The 27119-nt window shown below is 43.9% G+C and overlaps 1 protein-coding gene across 1 annotated transcript; it reads right to left on the bottom strand.

Annotated features, from left to right (window-relative positions):
• Positions 1-4530: 4530 nt before the first annotated feature.
• On the bottom strand, positions 4531-26741 carry TMEM229B (transmembrane protein 229B). The gene is made up of 2 exons (XM_009705899.1): positions 26572-26741; positions 4531-5735 (listed from the first exon to the last, which is right to left on the bottom strand). The coding sequence occupies exon 2, from the start codon at positions 5706-5708 to the stop codon at positions 5205-5207; it is 504 nt and encodes a 167-aa protein (XP_009704201.1). The 5' UTR covers positions 5709-5735; positions 26572-26741; the 3' UTR covers positions 4531-5204.
• Positions 26742-27119: the final 378 nt, after the last annotated feature.

Here is a 27119-nt window from a genome sequence, read left to right as displayed (position 1 = left end):
AGCTGAAACTTTAAACAAGATCATAAGCAGTGATGAAAATCATACAGGATCTCAGTCTTTCTCCCTCTTAAGCATGACAAACATTTCCACTGGAACCCATGGAATTAAAGAGTACATTTTATAAGGCAAAATGCATTCCTGAGTAGGCGTTTGTACTAATTCAGGTGCTGAAGTGGTATAGCCACATGGCAGCACACTCTGTGGGCCAAGGTATTCTGCTTCTCAGCATGATTAACTTAGCAGGATGGAGCACAGCTCTGTATGGCTTTTAGTACCTATACTGGCTTAATGAGCACTAGCTTGCCTATCTCTAGGTGATGTATTTTTCCATAAAGGTGTAAGTCAGTAATCTCCTAGAGAAAAAGAGGACTAGAGATTTTAAACATCCCTTCTACTTCAGAGTAAGTTCAGGCAATCATATACTCAGGGCAAGCAGACAACTTTGCATTGCTGCACGTAGTAAAGACTGCAGTGGGAAGGCACAGCTTTGTATTTGAAGAAGTGGTGCCTTTGGACACAAATGAACCAGTGCATCCCCAGCCCCTCCCTAGGACTTCTGTCAAGGTGGCATTTTTTCCTTTGGAATCTGTGCTAGCTGCCCAGGGGCCAAAAGCAGAGCAGGTACTGGGAGCACCACCTGCTTCTGTAACTTCCCTTTTGTTCACAAAGCAGTGAACCAGGCGGCCAAACCGTTGACGGAGCAAAGCCTTGCCGTTCTAGAAGAAATAAGCCATCCCATGTGGTACAAATTCACTATCATGCCTGTGGATGACTCGCTAGTAATGAGCCTGAAGCCCAGAGACTTACAGCTGTTAAAATCAAAGTTCCCCTGCCCAAGTGGAAACTGACCTCTGTTAGCTTAAAAACTTGAGTGGCACCAAGGCTCCTGGGCAGCAGCAGAGCTTGCTCCATTCCCTGGGGTGGGAGGTGGAAGGAAGGGAAGGTCCCTTCCCCAGGTGCTGGCTCAGGACACTCCGAGGGGAGTAAGGGAAGACAGGTGCAAGTGGAGGCCATTTCCCAAACAAGGACAAGGCTCCTGAGGTCTCACCAAGTCTGTGACCCTACCTCGTCATTAGGTGCCAAAGCTGCTGGGCAAGGGGATGCCCGGTGGGAACAGTTTCTGGTTTAGCAGGGGCTGCACCAGAAGAGAGTTTCCTTCTACAACAGGGAATGGATTGCAGAGGGATTTGGTAGCTGCTGATGTGCAGGAAGGAAGGGGAAGAGTAGTCTCCTTCTCAGATGGTTCCAGCTGCAGTCTGCAGGCAGAACTGAAGCAAAGAACTCAGGTCTGCGGGCCTCCCCCTTGAATACAGGGCGTATTGCATGTATTCAGGGCACAGGATAAACTAAAACAGAAAAACATTTGGTTTCAGTTCTTATCTTAGTGGTGGCTCATCTTTTATTCATAGTACAGAAGGGGCAGAAGTTCTTATGAACGAAGAAATCCCCTTTCTTTCTGTGCAGGTTTCAGAAAACCAGTCAGCAGCAGAGCAACACTGTTGAACTCAGGAGGACTTCAGTCACCCGCTTCCTAATTCTCAAAGCAGTTAAAGCCCTGCAGTCTTTTTTTACCTTTTATAGTCACAGGACTAGTCAAGCAAAACCTTGATTGGATTATTCTGCTTTAATTACAAAATGCACTCAGACCAAAGGTGCAATAGTACGTGGTACTTATGTACACATTTCTCTCAGTTATAACACCAAAGACCAAAACGCAGTCTGGTCCTCCTGTAAATCAACCATTTCCCTCTGGCAAGATCTTCGGAGTATGAACAGACATCACAGTAATGCTTGAACTGCCTCTTGTGTGCAGGACACCAGACTCTGTATTTCATCATGTACTTTGCGATCCTTTAGGGTGGATCGCACAAGATATAAGCAAGAGAAAGGAGGCAAAACTGGAACGTTGGGGTAACGAGTTCATACCCCACCACCCACCACCCCCCCGGATAAGAAAAGCAGCGATGGGCCACTCTCTCCTTGCTGCAGTTACGACAAGGTAGGTAAATCACAAGGTTTTTTTATTGCTGGTGAACTCAAAACAGGCAACTTTAATCTACTGAGGAAGATACACGTACAAACAAATGTTAGGCCTTGTGCGTTTGTTTTTCTTCTTAATGTAAATGTCTCTACAACTTCAGTCCAGCTCCCATGCTCTTGCTGAGCTGCCACTGAGACCCCAGTAATGTGCTCTGGGCACTTCTGTAAGATGTTGTAAGAAGCATCACATGTATTAAAAAGGGAGATTTTGCAGAAACAACAAAGCTCTGACTGCAGCCATGTTGCTCAGAAAGAAGTCTGGCTAATCCTGCTGCATTAGGTACATGGTATTATGTATAATTAATTGATTAAGAATTTGCCGGGTCCCTTTCTGTTTCTGGTGTGCAAGCTGCAAGTAAAGTGCACTTCTGGGTGTAAATTACCACTCTATGAGAATGCAATAGCTGGGTGGTACATGTCAGACATCAGTGGCAGGCAGACTACAATAGCTGTTACAATGGCACAGGCAATAAGGATAATGGAATAAGATACTAGATGCTGCTGGGAAACACCTCCATAGTTTGAATATCTAAATATTACATCACTGAGCAAAACCAGTGTCATTGAGTGTGGACCTTCTAAAGTCAAGACACGACTGTTACCATATACCAGGTTAGCTCTGCAGACAGCCACTCTTCCTTCTCCCTCAGTCCCAGCTGCAGCTAGGAGTCACCGAACCATGTTGCTAACCCCTTTTAACCTTTTCGAAGAGTTTTGTAACAGCTAAGGAGAAAGTTGGGATCCTAAGGATGTTACTATGAAGCTGAGGGTTTCAGATGATGCTGGGGTGGTGTAGGAGGCAGCACACCACCACACTTAAGCTATGCTGTGAGAGGACAACCCAGCTTTAGACACTGTGTTCGGTGACTCTGACAGAACTAGGGCCAAAACGGGGAGATCCCAACTCTCACCTGCACCTTGCAATTCTTGTTCTGGTCCAGTAGAGTTCATCCACATTAACCCATGCACAAATCTCATCTCTTCTCTTCTCTTCCCCCATGTACAGCGTCATGGGGGGAAGCACAGTGACTGCTTTGCCTGGGTCTACATGCCCAAGACCATCAAGGCTGATAAACTACCTACTGCTCCTCTGATTTCATAATACTGGCATCACAGCATGAAAACAAAAAAAAATCTGTTCAGTGTTTGTTCTCTTTTAATTTAATGAACTATAAAAAGGGAACTCTAAATACCCACCCAAGTATTCTGGGTGCTTCAGGAGACACTGCATGCCCCAGGGCAGATTTGATTAACTCCTTGCCGTCAGTGTTTTTGCGTGTCCATTGCCAGCAACGGATGCCGTGTGAGGAGGATGAGGGGAGAAATAAAATAATTGCACTCTGTGTGACACAAAAAAAGGATTAACGCTGCCTTCACAAAAGCAGAACCAAGAAACAATTGCCCTCACAGGGCCAGGAGTGCTTCTCCCCTCAGGAGTGGAGGCCCCAGGGCAAGGAGCAGGTTCACAGCTGAGCACTCCCTGCCAGAGACAGAGGACTCACACAGAAATAGCCCAGCCATTTCAATACAAGAGTGGAATCCTACAACACATTTGTATTTCAAGCCAAATTGGTCCCTGGTGCAGCTCTGTTGACTATGGTGGAAGAACATCTAAAATTAATCTGGCCCTACAGGGCAAATATAACAAACCTTCCCCATAAACCAGCAGGAGTGAGATACATCTGACAGCTGGAAGCTCCACGTTTGTTGATAACTTCAAAAGCCAAGACCTGCCAGAGTGAATTATGAACCTGTGGCTGCCACTACCAAGCATCCTCCCTGCACTGCAGCCTTCCCTGTAGTCCTCAAATGTCCCCAATAGGATAAATTTCAACGTGTCCCTGGTGCAGGTAGTTCTACAATGGAGCCACAGCACTCCCTCCTACTCCACCTCTCTACTGCTGCTCTCGCACCCTAACTCAAAGCCCCACACAGGCAGAGCATGAAGTGTTCTTCAGGGAGGGTTTTCTTGCTTTTGGTTTTTTTTTAATAATGTATCAGGCAGCATGTCATATCTCTTGCTGCCTCCAGTTATTGTCATGACAATATGGTTGTGGTTATTTAAAGCAGGATTTGGGAAGAAAAAGCAACTCCTCTTGATACGCTGAGGCAGAACTGAGCCAGGAGCTGCCAGTGCTGAAGGAAGGCGAGTCAGTGCCAGAGGACCACATTAACCACATGAAGGTTCTGACCTTCAAATGCAATGGACTGCAGCCAGACTAAGTCATCAACATCACCAGAAACAGAGGAATCCCTGGGAAGAAAGGCAGAAAACTCTCGTGGCCTGTACAGTCTCTACAAGGTTTGCACAGCTGAGATGGGAGCTGGAATCTGCAGCAGACCCTCAGGCAAGGTCTGCTTTGGGGGTTAGAGGAGATGGGAAGACTTATACTATTTCTTGCGCCTTTTGCCAAGATTCAGATTGCACAGATTATGGTAAAATTCACTCGGCAAAAAAAGGCCTTTATTTAATAAAAAAAAAAAGAAAAAAAAAGAAAAAATTTCTAGTGAGTATCAGGACTGAGATTTCAAAAAGTACAAGATCTGTGTAAGTTCAGCAAGATGTCCAGCACCAGATTATTTTGTGGTGCAACAAAGAACCTGGGGAGAGGCCAATGGGACCTTGCGAGGGGAACACCATCTACCTCCCCAGCAGACTGCCAGTCTTGGGTTCTTCTCAACAGCAGATGGATTTTCCTTGTTCCTGCAGCATCTCGGGTCCCACGGGAGGTATTGGTTGCAAGCAAGCACCTGAATATTGCCTAATGGAGTAAGCCAATCACTAACTTAGCTGGCGTGTCCATGCCCGTCCACTAATTAGGTTTTTTTATTTTTGGATGCATTTCTGCCGTAGTATTTCTTTTTCTTCTTTCTCCACGTAAAAGTGTAAGCAAAAGGACTGCTTTCATCTGTAATAAGTTAAAATCAGAAATGACCTAACTAACAAGTAACTGATATTGGTCCTTGGAGCCCAAAGAGTAAAATCCATAGAAAATCTATTGGTTCCATTTTTTTCTGATATATCCCATGCACACCCCCATTAGAAAAATGGGGTTTATGAATCTTATCATACAGCAAGGAGCAGTACCTCAGAGCCAGAGCTGACAGTCCACGGTAGAGGTCTGGGCTCTCTCAAATTGCTAAGAGTGGTTCTGAGTCACTGCTCAATCAGTCTTCACATGGCCGTTGGCCAAGGCAACAGGGACGGTGGGGGCCCCTGGCTCAGCAGTCTCATCAAATCGTAAGCGCAGGGTGTTTCTGATCACCAGCTGCTCCATGATGAAAGAAGCACAAAACCATGGGATGGCGTACTCCAGGGTGATCAGGCCCATGAAGTCAAAATCAAACTGGGAATAGTCCCATGGGCAGGCATTGAACTGGCGCAGGATGAGGCCAGTGGTGAACTCCCAGAGGTATGTCCAAAGCGTGTAAATGAAGCAGCGCACTAAAATGTTACACTTGTCTTTGAGATATAGATACATCTTCTCCACAATGAGGATGGAGGTGCCATAGATGAAGAGTGCCCACACACTGGTAACACCTGGGAATTTCCAGTTAAAGTTGACCACAAACTCCCAGGCAGCTGTGAACATCACCTCACAGAAATAGCCGTGAATGGCGTAGAGGTACCATCGGGAGAAAGCAGTCAGAGGTTCTGCCGCAGCCATTCTTCTACACACACCCCAGCAGGCACTCTGAAATGGAGAGAGAGAGAGGGGGAGAGAGAGAGAAAAAAAGAGGAGTCAACGAGAACGTCACAAGTCATTATCCCCCAGATGGCACCACAGACAAACTTGTAACATCCACAAAGGACAAATCTGAGAAAGAAGTTTATTTTAAATAGTCTCATTTTTACCACAACAAATTTTAAGTCCTGGGGAAAGGTGGCAGCTTACCAGGCTCTGAGTCTCAGAATAGGCCCAGACAACATATACAGCTCTGCCTGAGAAGCAAGACGCAGCTGGTGTTGCACTGGTGATAAGGAGGGAGCCGACAGGTACAAGGGCTTTGCCACAAGTGAGGCTGCCAAAGAACTTACTGGTTCCAAGTCAGTAGAAAAATACAGTCATCTCACAAGGAGTGCACATCACCTTTTTGCTCTTTTCAAGAAATAGCACTGTCCCTTGCTTTTCTGATTCTAATATGGAATAGATTAGATGAACACAGCATCGAAAACCTGGGCTCTTCCAGTCTCTATACCCAAAATGTTTACTCTAGTGAAAAACTGAGCTTTGATGGGAGCTACAGAAAGGGAAGTGGAGGAGAAAACGTCAGAGGTTTCACACTTTCAGATACCACACCTTGCACCCACTACTCAGCTGAACTGTTATTTCTTCTGTTAAAGAACTTGTGCATTGTATGGCTAGGATTTGGAAAATAATTTTCTTATGGTGTCAGACTGCCTGATACCAAGTCAAAAAGCACAAGAGAGCCATTGAAATCCATTCAGATTTGGCTTCAGGACAGCAAAATACAAAGGATGAGAATAAAAAGGAACAGCTGAGCATAGAAAGAGGTGGTTAGTCATGATAAATAGGAAATGAGAACAAACTCTAATTGTCTCTACAGGAAGAAACTTGGTGAAGAGGTTCTGAAAGGGCACAATTTGCTTATCACTGAACTGTTTCAGCACAATTGGTTTTTACACTTTTTGCAGACATTTACAAGGTCCTAAGCAACGCTCTGCCACGCTACAATCACTGGCCCAAGCTGATTTTAAGCCTAATTTTACTGAAGGCTTAGAGATTTACAGCACAGGGTGAATTTGACCTCTTTCATTCTTAGAAACTTACTCTTTCAAGTTGGGTTTCTCTTGACTCTTCAGGCACTATTTAACTTCTTTGCTCTAGACTTGTCAGTTGTGGCAGAAGGCGCTAGGAAAGGCCCACACTAACCTTAGGTGCAGTCATTCCAACGCCATCTGGAAAGAGACTGTTCCTGCCCTGCCCTGTAAACACAGTGGCTCTCTGAACAAAGTATTAACATGAACTATGACTGAAATTCTGATAGGAGATGAGAGAAGAGAAACGTTTATGAGGAAAAAGGAACTATAATAACCAACATAAAGATATACAGAATATTCACAGGGGAATACCGGAAGTGGAAAGGACAGAGTTGTATCCATGACCTGTTCACTCCTCTCTTAAACGGACAGCCAAACAACCAAAGTCTTGGTAGTTCATATTATGTGGGCACTTGAACAAAGACATATTTCCTAACGGCACAATCCATCTTACACAGGACACTGAACTATCATCAGATGCTGCAGATCTGGGTCAAGAGCACATTGTGAGCTTGTGGGTGAAAGACTAGAGTCGCTAGGAATTTGCTCATGTCTCCTACCAGTTCAGTCCCAAGAGATCCTGCAAGATCGCAGTGGGGGTGGCACATGAGAAATACGCAGGGGGTGTATTTCCACACAGTCCACAAGAAGCTGATATGTAAGGGCACCGCAAACTTTCTTTCTGAGAAGAATGAGTTTGTCAATGTAATGTGACTTGGTTCATTTGCCAGCAAAATTGGTAAGTTTAGGAGTTTGACTCTTCATATCATTCCTCCATTCCCACATAATTTCAAGAACAAATCAATAGTCAAAGGTAAAGGAGTAAAGGAAAGCAGTAAGAAGGAAATGGACTGTAAGTAACTTTTGTCAGAATGGGGATATATGGATGCAGCAGGAAGGGAGAAGTTTTTTATATCTGAGTAGACAGACATCAAAAAATGCAGAGGCCTTAGAAGTCATACCTATTGCTAGGTAAGGCACTGAGGAAATATGGAATGTCATTCTCCAGGGAAGAAAATGATTGTAAAGTTTTTACTAAGCTGCCAAGGGATTGTGTGGTTTTCCTTTCTTTTCAATAAGCCTTTCTAAGCTTTTCCACTTGTGGTCCTTAGTCCTTGCACTTCCCTCTACAGCTTTACATGAAATGTATTTGAACTGTTAGCTGGGAGCATCCGCAGCATGCAATACTACCTGTAAGGTTTTCCTAGTAATTTTGAAAATCTGTTCACAAAGTTGAATCAAATGTGCAGAAGGTCCTTCCCTCTCAGTCCATTCCTTCTTACTCCAAGGATCCCCTCACCAATTATTTCCATCGCCTTACACCTGCCCACCAAAGCCAAAGACTCAGAGAAACATACCCAACAAGCCACGTCCTGTTCTACCCCACACTACTTCCTCTGTGCAACCTCTGTGCAATGAAGATCTCTCTTTCCCGGTTCTATACCGCATACTTAATAATTATCTGTTTATTCTCTACTTCTTTTTTACACTTTGCAAAATATCCAGTCACTACACTAGAAGTCTAATAACTGAATCTAGACCAGATCTGGGATAATGTCTACAATACAAGTTAACCCATTGCAAGGACCACTGTTGACTTCTTTTGAATCCTGAGCCTTTCACCACAACTGCAAGGAGACAAGCATCAGTGCGCTGAGACTTTCTCAATATTTGCTTTCTACTGTCACATGGCCAATCAGCCTAACCACGATGGGAACTTCCTTCTTATGATATGCTTGAAAAGAGTCCTCACAGGCTGCCTGCTGGTTAAGAGCATCCCAAGACAAGGCAGATCCCAAACTGTGGTAGCACAAACATAAAGTGGTTCCACTGTGCTAGGCACTAAGCAAATTCATAAGCCACAGCTCCTCGTGTAAAATATTTCATTCAAAATAAAATAAAACGTACACAGTAAGACATAGAAGGGAACAGAGGATACCTAGGAAGACTATGACAAGCTACAGCACATCGTTACACAAGTTGGGGACTGTGCAACGTAATAGTTACAAGCCACTTGAGCATTTATAAAACAATTAAAATTGCAGCTGTTCCCAAGCATCTTATTTCCCAGCCATACCAAATTGGCTGATGCCTCGTAGGCAATACAGCACAAGAAGCTCTCAAGAGGGAAATGAAGGAGAAAAGTGTTGTTTTATTGGGCAGTAATTCATGATAAAAGGATCAAGCTCAAAACTAGTTGCAGGACATTAATGGAAGAAGCACCCAAATAAAAGGCCTAGACTGGATTCAGGAAGAGATGCAGATTTGTGACAAGCCTCAAGTAGATAATTGAACTTGGTGATGCAAGACTTTTAATGGAGTGACAGTAATACAGACCAAAAAGCTCTGAATGCATGATAGCTATTCAGTCTCCTGAGGAAAACAAATTACATTCATCACTGAGGTAGTAGCAGTGGAATGGGCAGCAGCTTCCTGAAAACCAGACACATAGCTGCCACCTATGCAATTGTCTCAGCAGAGAGCAAACAAGTCACGGAGACTGCACATGGGTGGCCATGCTTGTACTGAGGCTGCTCATACTGTGTCCGTGTCTGGGAATCAAGGAGCTGCTAAATTCAAAGCTATGAAAATGCTTTCGATCATCAGCAAATTATATTTCAAGCAGCTAAAATAGAAATAGTTCCCAGTAGGAACCTTTCCCCAGCAGGATCTTCTCTTCCAGCTTGCTGATAGAAGAAAAAAGGCAAGTCTATGGAAACCATACATGGGCCTCCGAGGAACACGCAGTCCTTTCCCCAGCTGCCCTGCCTGTGCGGATAACGCTGCTGGCAATGCAGGGGGCAAGAGCCCATCCACCTACAGCGAACAAGCCCAGGTCTAGCAGGGGGAAGTGTATGAAGGACGGCGTTTCTCTACAGAAATCTGGTTCAGAGGATCAGGGCAGGGCACTGACTTAGGGCTGCAAGAAAATAATACTGTAACACCACAAAGATTATACTTTTATGTTTTAGAATATCAACTCTGAAATGGATATTAATCATCTCTTAGGTTGAGGTAAGATACAGATAAACCTGATGCACCAGGCCAAGTAAGGAGAAAGGACATAAATCCCAGACCACCCCACTTCACGTGCAAGACCTTTCTGTGCAAGAGGAGCATACTCACATTCGGTTCTGCACATGAAAGGCAGGCAAGAGGCAAGTGATCAGAAAACGGGTTGATGGCAGACCAAGAAATAATGGCAGATTTGTCACACACAAGCACTGCAGAGGAGACATCAGTGCATGTCGTATTCATGCCTGGTTAAGTTCTTGAGCATTGCCTGGTTCATTTTTTTCAAAGCTCTCCTTTGCAGTGGCTTTCTGCCTGTTTCCCTGCTACCAAGCCAAACTGTACTTCAAAAAGTCTCTCACAGATTGTCTTTATTCCCTCTACTTCAGCAGAATTATTTAGACTCACCGCCTCTGGATGGGTATAATAAGACCTCGTCAAGATACTCTGAGTTAACTCTGAAGTGCTAATAAAAGAAAAATACAGACTAAAAACCTCCATGAGACAATTTCCCTGCTTAGTGATGGCCTGAGGTGATAAATTCTGTCAGCTACTTGATTCACCACAGATGAACTTGAACTACTGCAGGAAGTTCCTTATTCTTAGTGCCCGGTTGTTTCTGCCAGTTAAAAAATTAGGGCACAGTGTTATTTTACAAATTCATATTTTAAGTACTTACTAATATTTAGTTTTATAACATGCATGTTCATATTTCTAAGAAATGCTTTAGATACATCTATAACTCTATGTTACATGTCATAATTACTTTTTAATTTGAAAGAGTAACTGCAGAGGCAGCACATATGTAGTAAGATACTCCAAATGACAGGACTGCAAGCAGCAGACAACTCTGAAGTAGAGGGCACCTGCCACTCCCTAACCGTAAGCTCTACTGCTTATGATATTCTCCTTTCTCAGACCCTTCTTACCCAAAGAGTACTTATGTAAAAGTAACTGTTCTTCACGACATTTTTCATTACTTTCATTGGCACATCACTGTAGCTACTGTGTTCTTCCTTAAGGCTGGGAGAATCAGATGGGTATTTGCTTTTCTGCTTTAACAAACAGTAAAGTAGATACAAGGATGTGTTGATGAAAATTCACATGCATTTTTCGGCAATACGTTTTTAAATATAAATCTTCCTCTCTAATTCTGTATTTTCCCTGTGAGTAAACACCAAATGAGCACGCCTTTGCAACCACGGACAATATTCAATGAATGTGCTGCAAATCTAGCTTCGACATTTTCATATAAATCTCACACAAACCATTAGGAGTAAAGATTTACAGAACACTGGTGCCGGATTTGGCCCCAAGACATTAGTTCATCAGTGTTTAAAGATTTATGCAGTAAAGTCTTAGTGGTACTTATGTGCTGAAGTCATAACTCTGAGGAGATATTTATCCTTCAGGTAACCAAGAGCCTCAATTAACTGTGGCTCAGAAAATAGAATTTCGACTGTACTGAAGTGTGGAATAGTTCCAACAGATCGATTAATCAAGCCCTGCAACGAAGCTAAAAGCATGCCACAGACAGATGTCTCCAAATACAGACTTGATGTCCATTCCTTACTCTTAGTGCTTTCAGGATGGATCTGGAGCTCTGGGATTTTGGTCAGTTCTGAATGTATTAATCATCTGGTTTTGCTGCTTCTCTCTCTGGACTCCACCTCCATCAGGATGCATCTTGTCTCTGTTCCTCTGAGTTCTACCCACACCACCATGTATTGTGAGTAAGAAAGCACAGCCCATTCCCAGTCTGCATTTGCCCCTCATTTTCGTCTCTAGCTCCTTTCCTGTAGAAGGCACATCATTTCCCTGCCACTCCTCATTCCTTTGCCTGGTTCACTCTGTACCTGCTGGCAGCCTCTGATCCCTGCCTATCTTCCAAATCTGTTCCAAAGAGAATTGGGATATAGTAAAAAAGAATGACGACAAAAGGAGATTAAATGAATCCAATTACCAGACTAAACCAAAGGGATGGGGAAGCGTAGTTCTTACCGATAATGCCTGTGGGTGGGCTGCCCAGAAGGCACCATTTCACAATGGGAAAGAGAGAGGTAGGGTTTTCTGGGCAGTGCGCAGGGGGTGCTTTTCAGAGAACAAAGAGAATGAAGACATTGTTAGTTTAAAGAATAGTTTTCTGACTAATGTGTTCTCATGAATGGCAGAACTGCAGAAAGCCAAGAGTTCCCATGCCCTGCCTCACACATAGTATCATGTTACTTGCACACACCTTAGCCCACAGTGACCATTCCAACCTGAGGACAAACTAAGGCAGCAGCTCTTACAGTGACCAAGAGGGATGTTTCCTATGTTCCTGACAGAAGTTAAGACCCCTCAAGAGTCGAGCAAGCAGCAGACTTGCAAGACAAATCTGTGAAAAATGACCAAGTCCAAATTCGGCATCTAGAAGTATTATCCCCCAATCTCCCCAGCATCTCTTTTGGGTAAGGTGATGTCCTTCTCCAAGCCTGTTGAAGACTCCTGTGCCTTACCTGCTGCCCTCTCTGTTTGGAAAAGCTGCCTTGAGTCCCCAGTATTTGCTGATGCTGCGGCTTTCAAACTAGCAGGTGTCCAGCAAGGGCCCATGTGCCCCTGAAGTGGCTCCACCACAAAGCAGAGACTTTGAAGCCAGGACCTCGCTGTAGGAGCAGGCAGAGCTTCCCACTACCGCTGCCAAAGAAGGGGCCTGCACTGTGGAAGGTCTGCCCACAAGGAGATGGCATGTCCATGGCAAAACCCGCCCTGACAATCTGTATCAGCTGTCCTCCAGTTCTGGGTGCTCAATTGCTGGATTCACCATTATCTTAACCTGGACAGTAAGTCCAGGTTGACTATTCTCTGCAGTGAGAGCAGAACTGAGTTCCTAGAACCCATTTTTCAAAAGCTGCTGCAAGTTTACAGCCCATGACTTCAGGCCTAGGTCTGAGCACTCATAGTTCGCTGATGGGCAACTGCCTGACTTGTAAGCTCCTAGGAGCTGGGCCCCTTCATTTCAAACCATGCATTCAAGTACAGCGGCAATCAAAACTCATGGCTGTTTTTGAAAGCTCGAGCTTAACACGTTGTATTAGCTGACTGAAACAAATCTGACATTCAAAGAACATAATGCACGTCATGGCTTACCAGGAAAAAGCAACTCAAAACAGAGTGATGAATGGAGAGAGAGAATTTATCCTGAGAACACGCTGAGAGTTTACAAGAATTTGCCATAGCCAATATCCTTTCCACTGTCACTAGAGAGCCAACAGACATAACGAAGAGACAACATTAAGGTCAAGACATTATTTGTCACCCATCTTACATGGTTTCTTAAAGCTGTTTGGAAATTCAGACAGTTCTTTTTTGAAAAGGGTTTTTTTTTTTTTTCCTTCGTAGCAAATGCCCCCATCTTCTCTCCAAAGCAAAATGAAAAACAAATACACCAGTCCACTCTAACACTACAATAATAAATTGATTTGGACAACCCACAGAGGTCAGTATCAGTAATAGCAACAACTAAATATGCTTAGCCCAGCTCTTCTGAACAACCTGCAGAAACAAGCCAGGATCAGCATGCAATGGAGGAAAACCAGGTTTGGAAAAAAAAATGACAAAAAATCCAAACACATTTCACATTGAAAATGAAGCTTGGCAGAGAAAAATATTATGATCAAGGCAGTGGAGTATCTAAAATCCTAGCCTGCTAATACCCTGACACAATCCAAGTCACTTAAATCTGTGAAGAGCAGCAGCGTGTGTAAAAAGACAAAAACAAAAATTAGAACTGTTGACAGATCCAAGGCAGCCTCTCCTAGTTTGCTGCAGGTAAAGCTCAAAGCAGCATTTCAGAAAGGTAGCTGCTTCTTTTACTAGAAATTCTTGCTGCATATACACAACTGTAAAGAACTATTTCCCTCTCCTTGTACTACTCTTCACAAGCCTTTATAAACTCCCAGCATTCAACTGATAGTAGGTAACTGGATAGTGTAAACACCAGCAGCTAGCGACTACAGTCACTCTTCATCTAGGAGGAAGAGAACTGCTGCAGATCATAAAAAAACCTCAGCATCTTGGTCTAAGCTGAGTTAGGTTTAAACCTTGCAAGGAGAAGGCAGTGCATAAAGACAGATGAAACAGGAGGAAGCACACTTTTAAGCACCTTCAGAACAGCCCAAGGCCGTCACAAAAATTTTTCTTCTCTCTTCCCCCTTTTGGAAGTCTCTTGATGGCAATTCTACAGAAAATAATTTCTCCTCCTCAATATATGTATTTTCCTTCCTAACATTACAGTATTGCTGAGATGTGAAAGAACCAGGTCTTCCAAGTGCTACCTGCGATTCACCAGGCTGTGATTCCTCAAATTTCCTCCTAACATCCCTGGTGGAGAAAACCCGAGCAGTCTCAGATTGCTAAATTATTCTTTTTCACCAAAGGAATCCTTGTGGAGCCTCCAAGTTGGTGGCTACCTCATCTTCTTAATGTCAAGTTCACACAGGTCCTCAGAGGCAGAAACATCCTGGAAAGGAAGAGTAAGAGAGGATAAACCTCAGAATCCTACTGACCACCTCACCAAGTCCGACAAGATATTCAAGTAGGCAACCACACCTACAGCTGGGAAAGGCAGCTCCTCTGAGCAGTTTCCCAGAGTTTCTCCCACTAGTGCCCACCAATTAGTGTACCATGGGGATTAATCATGCCGTCACTGGCTTGTAAAGTATGTAATCAGCAGTGGAAATATATTGTATGAGCAATTAGCGATGAATTTTGTAACGTATCGTTCAGGTTAATTTCAATTCAGAAAATACAAGCAGCAGCCTGTAAGCACATCACTCAGGTAAATCTGTCTTCACAGGCCAGTCAAATTTCTCTGTCCTGAATAACAAGTCAACAAAAACTTAGGTTTTAGGGCCTAGTTCCTACACAGCAGGCATACCCCCCCACTGTGTTGGGTACTTCATTGCTATTTGTATCTTTGCAAAAGGCAATTTTCATTTTTAGTGTTGTTATTTCCTCAAGGTATCAGGAAGCTTAGCATTTGGGTTACAACTACCAACACACCATCTCTATGCTTTAATGCACGCCTGACATTTTTCTCTTATGTAAACCTGAAGCATCAGATCCACCATAAACCTCTAATGTTTAACAGTTTATGACTCCCCTTCAAGTCAGACTCATTCAGCTGATGATGTGCTGCGTGTCCCACAAAGGTGGCACCAGAGCTTTCCCACAGGGGAACATGACTGGAACTCTCAGCCTTCTGAACGGTGGTAAGCTGAACGTTCACGAGCTCTTCAAAGCAATAATGCAACATTTGTGGCCCACGCAGAACTGGTATTTGCCAGGCTGTTTCTGCTTGCCATTCAAGGAAGCCTCTTATCTTTTCAGACATCAATTTCTTAACTCAGCATTGGTCTGTAAGCTTTTACTGTTGCGTCTTACAGCTCCTTCCTTTTCCAATCAGTCAGCTTATGAAGGTACAGTCCCAGGGGTGTTTCCCAGTGCTGTTCTTCCAACTGAAACATGTGCTCCCAACTGCAGATTCACACACTCCAGCTCATGAGCCAGGGTGCTGGGTCATAAGGATGCCCCGTGTCTCCTCCAACTACAGCTGATGTCACCTTGGTTCTTTTCCAACTCCTTCTGAGCTTCTTACTTCCTCTCTCCCAAATCACAGAGCTGAACTGTTCTCTCACGCTCTAATTTGGACTGCACCACAGGTGCCTTTAACAAAGGCAAATCAACCTGCTATGCCTATGTAATTTTTAATTCTATCTACAGATATATAGATGTATAAAAATACATAGACATGTTTATATGTTGTCCTTATTGATTTGCTTATTTGCCCTCTCTTCCCCTCTACTTGAAGAAGATAGATTTTTTTTATTTCCTATGACTGCTGCTTCTGACTGTGTTCATTTTTATGCTGAGGTGACCTTTTACAAACACTACTATTGGATTCAGGATTCCTACTTGCAGCCTGCCAATCATTTTTTCACAGCTCCACAGGGCATGCTCAGTTCCAGCCTTTACACAGCCCCTCTGAAAGTAGATACATTTAATATTATGCATATTCCTTTCTTCCACATTTCCTTTTGTGACTGCAGCATGTCCAAATGACCATACTCTATTGAACAGTCTCCCCAACAAAACCAACAAACAGATTCATTTCTCCAATACAGGAAAGCATTTTCAAAACTTGCCTATATTTATTAGTCAACATAAGTGTAAGACTTTAGGTTCCTTAAGACAGAAAAGTCTGTATGTATGTGCACAGGGATGCTTCAGATGCTTCTGAATGCCGGGAGTTCAGGAATTCATCTTTCATAGCACAGGGTAGCCCAAATCATGAAGTAAAGCAATACCACAGCTTCAGACTGCTTTTCAGATCTAGCAGTTCATGGCTGTGGTATGTGCTGAGACCCTGCTCACAGGCACCATCTTTCCCAGATCCAATCTACACATTCAGCCTTCTGAAAAATTCTAAACCACCTCTTGTGAATAGCAGCTAACATGCATCTGCTTCAGGACTCACGGAATTTAATCGCATCATGATAATACCACCCACTTGCTAAACACCTGAAAAAGGAATTAACCTTCCACCTTAGAAAAGAAAATCCTTAAGAAGTACTAACTCTAATCCTAAACTCAGCAAGGAGGTAAAAATACTATTCACCTCTTTACTCCTACCAGCTGTCAATCTGCACAGAAGACACTTTCCACTCTCAGCTGCAGAAAGATGGCACAGTTGCAAAAGGTCAAAGCACAATGATAAAAGGGGACTAGAATTTGAGGCCATGCACACAGCTGCTGCAGTAGAAGGCAGAGCAATTTTATTGCTTGGTTTTTACCATTAATTCTACCAAATTACTACCATACATGTTTTGGCTTCTCTAGGACCCAGTGAGCCAAAGCACAGAAAGAGAGGAAAACCTGGTAAGAATTAATTTGGGGAAAGCCTTGCAAGAGGCTGAAAGGAGGTTGTAGTGAGGTGGGGACTGGGCTCTTCTCCCTGGTAATTAGCGATAGGACGAGAGGAAACAGTCTCAAGTTGCGCCAGGGGAGGTTCAGGCTTGACATTAGAAAGAACTTCTTCACTGTTAGAGTTGTTAGGCATTGGAATGGGCTCCCCAGGGAGGTGGTGGAGTCATCGTCCCTGGAGGTGTTCAAAAAACGTTTAGATGTGGTACTTCAGACATGGTTTAGTAGACATGGTGGCATCAGGTATACGGTTGGACTTGATGATCTTTGAGGTCTCTTCCAACCATAATGATTCTATGATTCTAAGAACCTTGCCTTGAGAACAGAAGATGAATCTAAAGGAAGTAGGATGGAAAGACTCTGGAGTAGTTGTAGAATAGAGGGAAACAAGGAAGAACACACAAGTAAAATTGCATGTGTATTAGCAGCTGAAGCCTTGTAGGGGGTAGATGTCAGGAAAGTAAACTCATCACTCGTTCCTGATCATTAACTTCACCTAAGCAGATAATAATGAAGATCCATAGATTTCCACAGCTACTACAGTGACAATATAAAATTTGGATACATGTTCCATCCTTCTGGCTGCCAACCCCAAGTTAACAGAATCCTTCAAACCAGCCTGGCTGGGAACCTTGATGGGGCTGGAAAATAGCCCAGAAAAGTGAGGCTATTTTCCTCTCATTGTTGAGCTGCTGAGCAATCGCTGAGAAGAGGCAGCACTCAGGTATGGACAAGTCGAAAGCGATGGGGAAGGCACATAAAAAGTCTCTCAGCGGCCAAACAGGGCAACACATAAAAACCTATGAAAGTTACATCAGAGCAGTTCAGCCACATCATCTTCCTGCACCAGTGCTTGTAGAATCAGTGCAGTTCGAACAAACAGTTGGAGTTTTGCTCAGTGGCAAAGTTAACCTGGCAGTACAGATCCATGCTTGACTTAGGAGAGACGTGCTCTTTGCGAGTCTTGCTTGGCAGCCGAGTTGCTAGAATACAGAAGAATGGGGAGAGGAAGAGGAAAATGGTAGGATATGGACCAAAAGGCTGCCCTGGGATGAAAAATAATCTTGAAAGCACTGGCAGAAAAGTTAAGATTATGACTCTTCATTGCATATGCTGTCAGATGACAAAAACCCAACAATAAAAGATGCCAAGGTAAGTCAAGACTGCTTCTCTACCAGTCTCTTGTTTCAGATAACTCTGCTTAGAAAGCTACATTAGTAACAGCTTCTCTTGAGGTAAGACACAATTTTAGTTTTACTAAAAGTAAATTCTACTCTGCTCTGCAGGCAGGAGTTCACTGCACTTCTCTAGTTCAGCACTCTGCATGCAGAAAGAAGAGAAAAACACTGAATAGAGCCATATGATCTGCACTGACCTGTTTTGCCCCTACAAAAAAGGGAAGGCAACTATTTTAAAACCTGTCTCCGCTAACCTGGCACTGCAGTGAGGCATGGTTATCATTTGACTAGCTCCCCCACAGAATGATCAGCAGCAGGAACAGGCTCTTGCGTATCGTCTCCAGCAGTCTCAGCCCTGGGCTAGCAGCACGCATCACTGGCTGAAGGCTCCAAATGCATCTGTCAGTCCCAAATGGTAACACTATAGATGAAACTGAACATCATTGAACATCCTACCTTTCTAAAGTAGAAGTTTAAGACAACTTAATTCCTTGATTCTTCAGTTGTGTAGGAATACTTCACAGTAAGACATATATTCCCTTAATATTACTACCAGTAGGAGTGGCCAGGTGTCAGTAAATCAAGGTACCATAGGTCTGTACAAACACACATGGAAAGACAGCCTGTGCCTCAAAGAACGTGTCATATCATGCCATCTTTCTTATTTGCTGCTGCTGCAGAAGTAAGATCTAGAAACCAGAACCCTATTTATTCTGTTTTTCAGGCTTCAAAAAGAAATTGTTCCAAAACACACATAGCTCTTGTTTTTTCTCATATATATTAATTCCTAATGATTGACAAAACATCCTCATAATCCAAACACAGACACTAATTAGCTCAGATCCTTGGCCATCTCAGAAGAGACACCAGATACCAGTTGACTCAATTCTTTTACTTGCTTCTGGAAGCTGCTCTTCCCAGAACAGATAACTGATGATGATGCACAACACAGAAAGTTCATGTTCTCACTGTCAGAGCTTCTCTTTCATTTACAAAAGCACAGATGTCGCTCTGGACAGTCCAGGCAGTGCCCTTCACCAACTCTGAATTCCCCTTACAAAAGTGTTTGCAATGGTCATACAGGGGCCTCGGGAACCTGTGGGGACACAAGTGCAAAGGAGGAGGAGTTGGTGGCCCAGTGGCTCTGTTCAGCTGAGGTTGTGATCTGCGCAATCTTTCCCCACTGCTGGGCTCCACAAGCAAAATGCTTATGCCAAGGAGAATTAGCTACTGCAGATCCAGACTATGTTTTCAGTAACTTAGATCTTACTTCTTTGGTCAGATCAGAGACAGAAACCTGATACTCAACTTCAAACAGCTTCAAGCCCAAAGATGGCCTGAGTATCTGAAACTTATTGCACCCTTCTGCAGTATCAGTTGACCCAGCAAAATGTATTACCTCTCCTCAGAAAACAATATTGCACTTGATCTTTGAAGAGAAGGGAATACTGAGCTGAACATACTTTCACCTGGTTCATAGAAGCAGCTTATTTTTGAAGTCTCAGAGCAGCCTGTGGCCAAATCCTATGAAAAGCAGGACACTCTCAGCTGAAACACTGGAAGAGATGCTATCGACCAGGCTATGTGCTACAGAGCCAGGTACACCAGACAGGACCATGTAAAAGGAAGTGGTAAGACCATGACTTCCCATTCATGAAGTTCAGTTTGCTCTTAACACCTCCCATAATTAGTTTCTCTTTCTGTCAAGTACCAAGCCTCCGCTAATTTCTGTCAACTTGTCAGAGGAAGCTTATTGCACTCTGCACCTGGTCAGAATGACTCAGTTTCCCCATAGGGCCTGGCAAGCACAACCAGAAAAGAAAACAACCACAGCTGCACCGTCCTCTGCAGCACGGAGGCAAGCCTGCCATCCTGGAGTCTCATGCAGCAGTAGAGGCCTTTTAATGGAAGGGCAATTCAACTGGCTTCTTTCCATTGAACTGTAACTTAAGGCTTTACTCAGCTACCATGTAATTGTCCTTCTGTATTTAGGCAGAATGGCCTTGGCCAGGAATGACAAGAGTATCCTGCCCCATTAACGATCGGCCACAGAGCTCCCAAATAAGGCAGGGCTTTCTCAGGGTCACGCTGTTTTCTGCCAGGGACTTTCTGCCCAGCTTTTTAACTCCCAACTTCTGTTTTCAGCTTTTATTTTGCCATCTCCTGAAGATAAAAGTTTAAAGATATACTCTAAACAACTGCCTGTTATTTTAGGAGGCATAGTTGTTAGTAAAGGAGCAAGGAGCTGATCCCTCCTTTGTGCAGGCACTGAGCTCTCATTGACCAAAACGCACCTCTGACAGCAACTTGTTCTTTGAGATTCAGCCTTCAGTAATCTGTCTTACACTATTACTGCAACATGTTACCATTCTAACAACTTAATTATTTCCATGACACAGTTTTACTAGCTTTTGAATTTCATATAAACATTCCCCCCTCACACAGAGGCCCAAATTCATTCATGAATTTCAGGCACATTAACAAAGGTACCTTCATTACAAGCTTTGTCTCTGCAGGCTCCCATTTGTAGTTACCAGAGCCTGAGAAGGTAGCTAGAGATCCTGGAGACACATCCTGGAGACAAACGTGGAGTTTCAGCATTCCTGATGCTACCATTCCCACATCCTTCCAGTCCCTACTTAGAGGTGCTTAAAGCATGTACAACACTAATTTATCGACCTCAGTGAAATACCTGAGGTTACGTAGAGTAATTTCAGGTCTTATCAAACAAGATTTTTTCTTTATCTTGTTTTCCTTCTGGGCAACAATAGGTACCTCATGCCTCTGGGCAAAGAGCCAGCTGAACAGATGCCAGTTCCCATCTGTGTGTTGGGAACTACCTTGTGGCAAGACTAGAAAAGAATTCCTCAGTTTCAAGTAAAACAGTTTTGATACTGCTCACACCAGCCAGTCTCCAAAAACCCCAAACTCTAAATTCTTGTTAAACCATCTTTAAAATCTGCTCAACAAACAGAGCATCAGGTGACCCACAGCAAATGGAACCAGAGAGGCACCATATGTTATCTTGTCCCTGCTTATGTAAAATGCTTAAGAGTTGTCATTTTCATGCCTGAATCATGCATCTACTATTGACAGTACTGGAGGCACACATTCTGGTCAGCTTGTCCATTCCTTTCTAGAGGTACGCAAACCTGCTGCACATAAGGACTTTCATGACAATCACTAGGTATTACGCAATACACTGTTGGTAGGATGAGTAAGCATTTATCTCCCACCATGAGTAAAACAACCTAAATATGCTTCCATTATATAACTAGTCTTGATACATGCAACAACAAACCTGTCATATTACACATATGCCAAAGAGCACTACTTCCACTACTTTGCACAACAGTCCGTAGCAATGCCAAGGTGTTCAAAACAGATACTTTGACATTCTTCAAGTATGCTTTCCATGCATAGGCTTGGACTAACTTAGAACCTACATGTACACTGCAGCTAACCAACTTGCTTCCCCCATCTTCATTGTGTCTCAGAGTTCCCATAGCTGTAAAGATATGCAGAGTTAACTTAAATGCTACATGTGCAAAGTTAACTTTTAAATCAATGTGCCTCAGCCAAGGCAGTCGTGCATGTGTGAAGCAGAGATACAAGTTGTTCTAGCAGTGTACGTCTGTTCCTGAAAAGAACCGGAGGGTTACTTTTACTGTAACATGCCGATAATAGTTTTCTTGGCTATTTCTTATGCCTAAGTCTCTTCAGAATCACCTGCACTTGGATACTTCGACAGCACAGTACAACGTATGAAGTTTTGCACTGCATCCACAACACTGACAGATCTTCCTTCTCCAACTGGGTCTATGATGATCAGTATATAAGCATAGGGAGCATCTTCTGATGCCTGGAAGTGGCCCCCATTTGGCAGCCTTCCCTCACCACCTTCCCTGGTAGAGCTACAGTGTGTAAAGAATTCCAAGAGTCTGGCTAAGAGCAGACTCAGGAATTGGACTGGACATCAGAGGATACTGCCAAAAAATGCAGCTTTTTTGCAGAGCTGCATGAAGGCTCAGCACTCAAAAAGCAGGGGATGCTGGAGATCCACCCCAACCCCTCTCAACCCCTAGGAGTACTAAAACTAAAACTAAAATATAATCTAGAATACAGTAGCGCTCTCAGAGCAATTCTAAAAGGCATCGAGATTTCTACAACAAAGGGTGAAAAAAGGAGAGAAGCAAGTAGCAGCCAGGACTCAGACGGAGAAGCAAGAGGACCTTCCCAAGTCAGTCCCAAGGTAGATACACGGATGGTGCATCTCTAAGCCAGATACAAGCATTTGTATTTAAAAGCATATTCAATAAGCTTCTCTGTAAAGCACTTAAGAGTGAGTAATTAAAGGAAATATTACTGCAGTAGAGCTTCTCATTAGCAATCTAACTAGCCTTCTGAAAATAATTAACATTCCTTTCTACAAAGGGAACAGATGACCCATTACATCCATCAGACAAGCAAAATAAATGCCGAAGGTAAGGGAGATTTGTTCAGGGAGATAGCAAGAGAAGCATCCAGCAGCAATACGAGTACAAAACGAAGAAGACGAGGCACAAACGCCCGTGACTCATGAAGACTGGACTATGCAAGTGGGTGTGCAGGACTGGTATGTGCCTGTCTGATGCATGCATCCAGCATTCACATTGAGCATTTTCCTTCCTCTACCTCTATGACCCACTGATAATCTATCAGCTGAGATGCTGAAAAATTCTGCAATCCAACTTATTTTGAAAGCCAGATTTAAAGGTTCTCAAATTCAACCATTCACAGTCACAAACAGCTCACTCTATATGCAAAAAATTGCCTGATGGTCATATGTTTTGACTATTAAAACACTCTCAAAGTGCCCATTAAAATAAACCATGATTTAATGTCACATGCAGCTCATTTCTGTGGCCCATAGGAACAAGTGAGGTGATGGCTACAAAGAGCATGAAGTACACCTCTCCAAGTTTCACAGTGTGGTGTTCTGATCAGTTAGCAGTCCCTGAAAGAGTTAGGCATATGTTTCTTGATCACTGCATGTTTGCAATCAAGTGTGGGTGAACCGAGAGTCACAGGCATCAGCGTTGTGGGATGTGTGTGTGTATGGATGAGAGAAAGCAAAGGACACAGGGCAACATATCACTGCCTGGTGCAGCAAGAATGGTGGTATTACAACAGTTTGATGCACTGTTTCAGTGCAGGACAACAGATGGAGAAATAAGCCACGATGCAGCTGAGCTTCCCAACATCCACATATTCAGGTAGCATAGCAAACACAACAAATCACAAATATTCAGTTGCATTTTCAGTCATTTCCATGTTTGATATATATTTACATTTCCCCGGCAGGAAAGTTGAATACTTATAGCCTTAAAGTGTGATTGCAGTGAGGGCGAAGCTCAGCTGTATAAAAGCTTCCACAGCCACATCACTATGGAAACCACAAATCCACCGCCTGCTCTGTTTGTCTACTTCTTTCACTGATTAAAAATAAATAAATAAATAAAAATTTAAGTATTTAAAGTATTATTCCAGTTTATTCTCTTCTAACTTCTGTCAAGACCACAGGAGGATAAACATGTTTTACCTGCTTCAGCACTAACCCCTTCTTCCTTGAGAGCCCTCTTTGTGAAACCCACCCCACCTCTCAACCCAGCTGCGCAATCTTCCCCCAGGATGCTTCCACCACTTCTTTCAGTGAGGATTCTTCAAACGCAATCTGGAATTTTATCTTAACTTCCACAGCTTCCCTCAGCTTCTGGACTAGGGCAACTCCAAAGGTGGTTTAGTCTAGGGCAAATCCAGCTGGCTGGCATAATGAGAAGCTGAAAACTGCTCTGGACACAAGTTATAGTGTCTTGTTTTGACTGAAGTATCATTCACTTCCTTTCCTCAAAGCTCTTTAAGAGCATTTGAAGTGCTTTCAAAATGGGGTAGGGAACATTACAAGACAGCTGTAAATGCAAGGGTTAAACTTTGGCTTTAAGAAGCCCATCATTTCTACACCAGTTGCTAGTTACAGGTAGCTTTTCCTGCACTAAAGATCTGAGTATCTGTCAGCAAAAGCCTAATAGCCAAGAGCAACTCTGGAAGATGAAGAAGGAAAATGGGGAAAAATGCTCAAAAGCCTGCAATGTGGCATGCCCTGTGCAGCCTGGGTATGTGAAATGGCTGAAGGAATCTTCATACCAACCAGCAGATGGGAAAAAGCAAAAAAAAGAGCAAAAAACCCTCTGCATCTAAATATGTGCATTTTATGCTGAGGAACAGCCTCTGAACAAAACTTCAGCAACACCTTCTCTCATACTGGGCATCTCTTACCTGAGCTGAGAGCAGTTCATGGAAGAATCGGAGGAGAATCTAGTCTCTGCAGCTCCATAAGTCCTCAGTGTCTCTCAACTTCAGCTGCCAATTGACACTCACTACATAGACAAATGCCCACTAGTAAACGAATTGAGAAAAACTACGTATTTCACAGATGTTCCCAAACAGCCATTTAAATACACTCCTCTCCACTAAAGCACTCTGCAAGGAGAGAAAAGTCCTGCCTGTGCTCAGGAACTTTTCACAGATGATGCTTTGGCTTCTCAGCAAGCCAGAGCTAGCAACAAACTGACAGAGCATAAGTTTTCTTACAAAAAGCAAAGCAATACTACACAAAAGATGTAGCCCCTCCACTTCCCTTTTGCAAAATGGGCCAGAGCAGTCAGTGCTTCCATCTTGGTCCTAACTTGCTGCCCTCACCTCACAGCCAATTCCAGGCTGGCATTACCAGACACATCCCAGTTTCGTTGGTGTTACAAGAGTTCCTACCAACAGCCCACAGGAGGATCAAAGGTTACTTCTGTGTTCTCAATGATGTCACAAAAACGCACAAGCCAGTTTCATGGAGGACAAGCTAGGCGGAATGGTGATCACAGTCTGCAGGGTCGAGTCCCCATGGCTTTGGAAGCAGATCTGTCTGCATCTCTAGCAGACAGCATCCTGAACAGCCCGAGTGGATGGAACATACAGGAGGCATTGGAGGAATGAATAATTCATAGTCCTGTTCTCCTGCCAATGGATCTATGTTTTCTTGTGCCCATACGGTCTCAGTTTTTGTTTTAACAGTAATAGGAGATGTCTGCGCTTCCTTTGGTGGTTCTTGAGGGCAGGCGATAAGCAGCATTTGCTCTGCTCGCAGCAACCGTACCATACACCAGAGCACTTGCCAGACACAGCATTCTTCAGAAGTACTCATGGCTGCATCATTGACAAAACGGCTGGACTCATTCCAAGGCTTGGTCCATCACCAGCACCCTTCCCGGGAAGTTGCTGACACTTGCTTTGTCATAACCTTGCAGCACTGGTCTGGACTTTACTGCTCAGTAGGTGACACTTTTGACCAGCTGAAGCCCCATATTCAGCTACACAATGGGCAGCAAGAGCACAGTTGGAGCTCAAGGCAGCAGCTGACCCTGCTTATCCACACTGTTAGCATTGCCACAATTAAGTCTACTGCTTTCCTTCAGCGGCTGACTGGGTCCGCCCCCCCATCTCAGAGAGGGACAGGGGTCTATCAGAGCAAGAATACCTACAAGAGTGGGACAACAGAACACCCTAGGCATAGGATCTTTTGGGCATTACCAGTAAGAGAAGGTAATGAGACCCCTGAGACAGGACAGGCTGAGGGACGAAGGTGCTACATGAATCCTAATTTTATACATATAATACCTACATATTTGAAGCGAGTTCCCAGTTAGAGATAAAGTACTGTGCATGACCTACTCATGAAACCTTATCCGCAATGGGGAAAACAATACTGTAGCCTGATCTGCTGCAAGCTGTATCAGAGCACCTGTGCTTAACCTCCTCTTAGGGCATCACACTGCACACTGCAGACACACACAGTGCTCTGAAAATGCCGCAGGTCTGGAAATTGTCGTTCTGGTGCCATAATGTCCAGCCCATCTACCAGCATAAATATAAAGTTTTGCTCCGGGATATAAATCACCCTTCCAATTTGATAGCATTTTACATCCACTCTGTGCAAGCGTAACAGACTGCCATAGATACAGGAGAGTGGCAAGATGAGCCTAAAAAGATTAGTAGAGTAACACACTGGTGAATCAGGTGCAGAGACTACACTGTTTGTTAGGGCCAGGAATAGATTCCTCATCATCCAACTCACACCTGTGCTTTTACCACCAGAGAAAGCAACCCTCCGCTCTTCACCTACTGCTCTGGTTTAGCTCAGAGATACTGCTCCACTGTCCTGATTGTTTTAACTGCCTAAGGCTATCCGAGTGTGAGGTTTTAAAGAGACAATAACACAGGAATAAGTTTCACAATATAAATTGCAAGCCATCAGAACGGTGTGACTCAAAGCAGACAGAAATCAAGGGCAATGTGTGCAAATGGCAACCTTACTTACACTTCCAGAAAGCAACCTGCAGTTTGAACCGATGGAAATAACTTCACGTTTTGACCATCCTTCATGCGCTCTACACATTTATATTTCAAAGTTCTCATCTACAACGCAGCCAGCTCTGTACTCAGAGGACTGCTCTGGTTTTCTGGTCTACAAGTGCACTCCCACCAGTTTTACCCTCTGGCCCTTACCTTTTCCAGGGAGGAATCCTGAAGATCTCCCGCTTTTTGGTCAGCTCCTGGTTCACAGCATCCGCGGGTTGACTAGGTTGCCTCCAGCAAGTCTGAGCCGTTTCAGAAGCCAGTCGTTTTCGGATGAGGTGCGTGTGACCAACAGCTAATACACGAACCAGGCAGCCTTCCTAAGCCAAAGAAGTACAGTTTAATCTTAACGAAGCACAGTGCAAGAGAGGCTTTAAACACTGGAAGAGCTACGTCTATGGATACGGTAGGGCACCCGTACCTGCCCCTCACCCTGGGCAGCTCCCTGGCAGCTCCCTCTCCTGTCATCTGGTGAGGCTGAGCCTTCCGACTCTCCACTGTCCTTCTGGATCCCAGCCACAGCAAACACACCGAGCAACTTCACTGGGGCCCACTGACCAAAGGTTCCTCACTGCTACACCACCTCAGCAAGGTCTCAGTTAACCCTTGGAGGGTTTACCAGAAAGTGCTTTATCTCTATTTTCCTGGCCAATCCGCCAATTTTTGAAGTAAGCCTCACCGTTGACTTCGTTTCACCC

Source organism: Cariama cristata, unplaced genomic scaffold (assembly GCF_000690535.1).
Source record: "Cariama cristata isolate BGI_N322 unplaced genomic scaffold, ASM69053v1 scaffold38468, whole genome shotgun sequence".
Classification (NCBI taxonomy): Eukaryota; Metazoa; Chordata; class Aves; order Cariamiformes; family Cariamidae; genus Cariama; species Cariama cristata.
This window is presented reverse-complemented; position numbering and strand designations above follow the sequence as displayed.

Excerpts from the sequence above, each read along its gene's own strand:
- TMEM229B (XM_009705899.1), bottom strand. The coding sequence starts at position 5,708 with ATGGCTGCGGCAGAACCTCTGACTGCTTTCTCCCGATGGTACCTCTAC.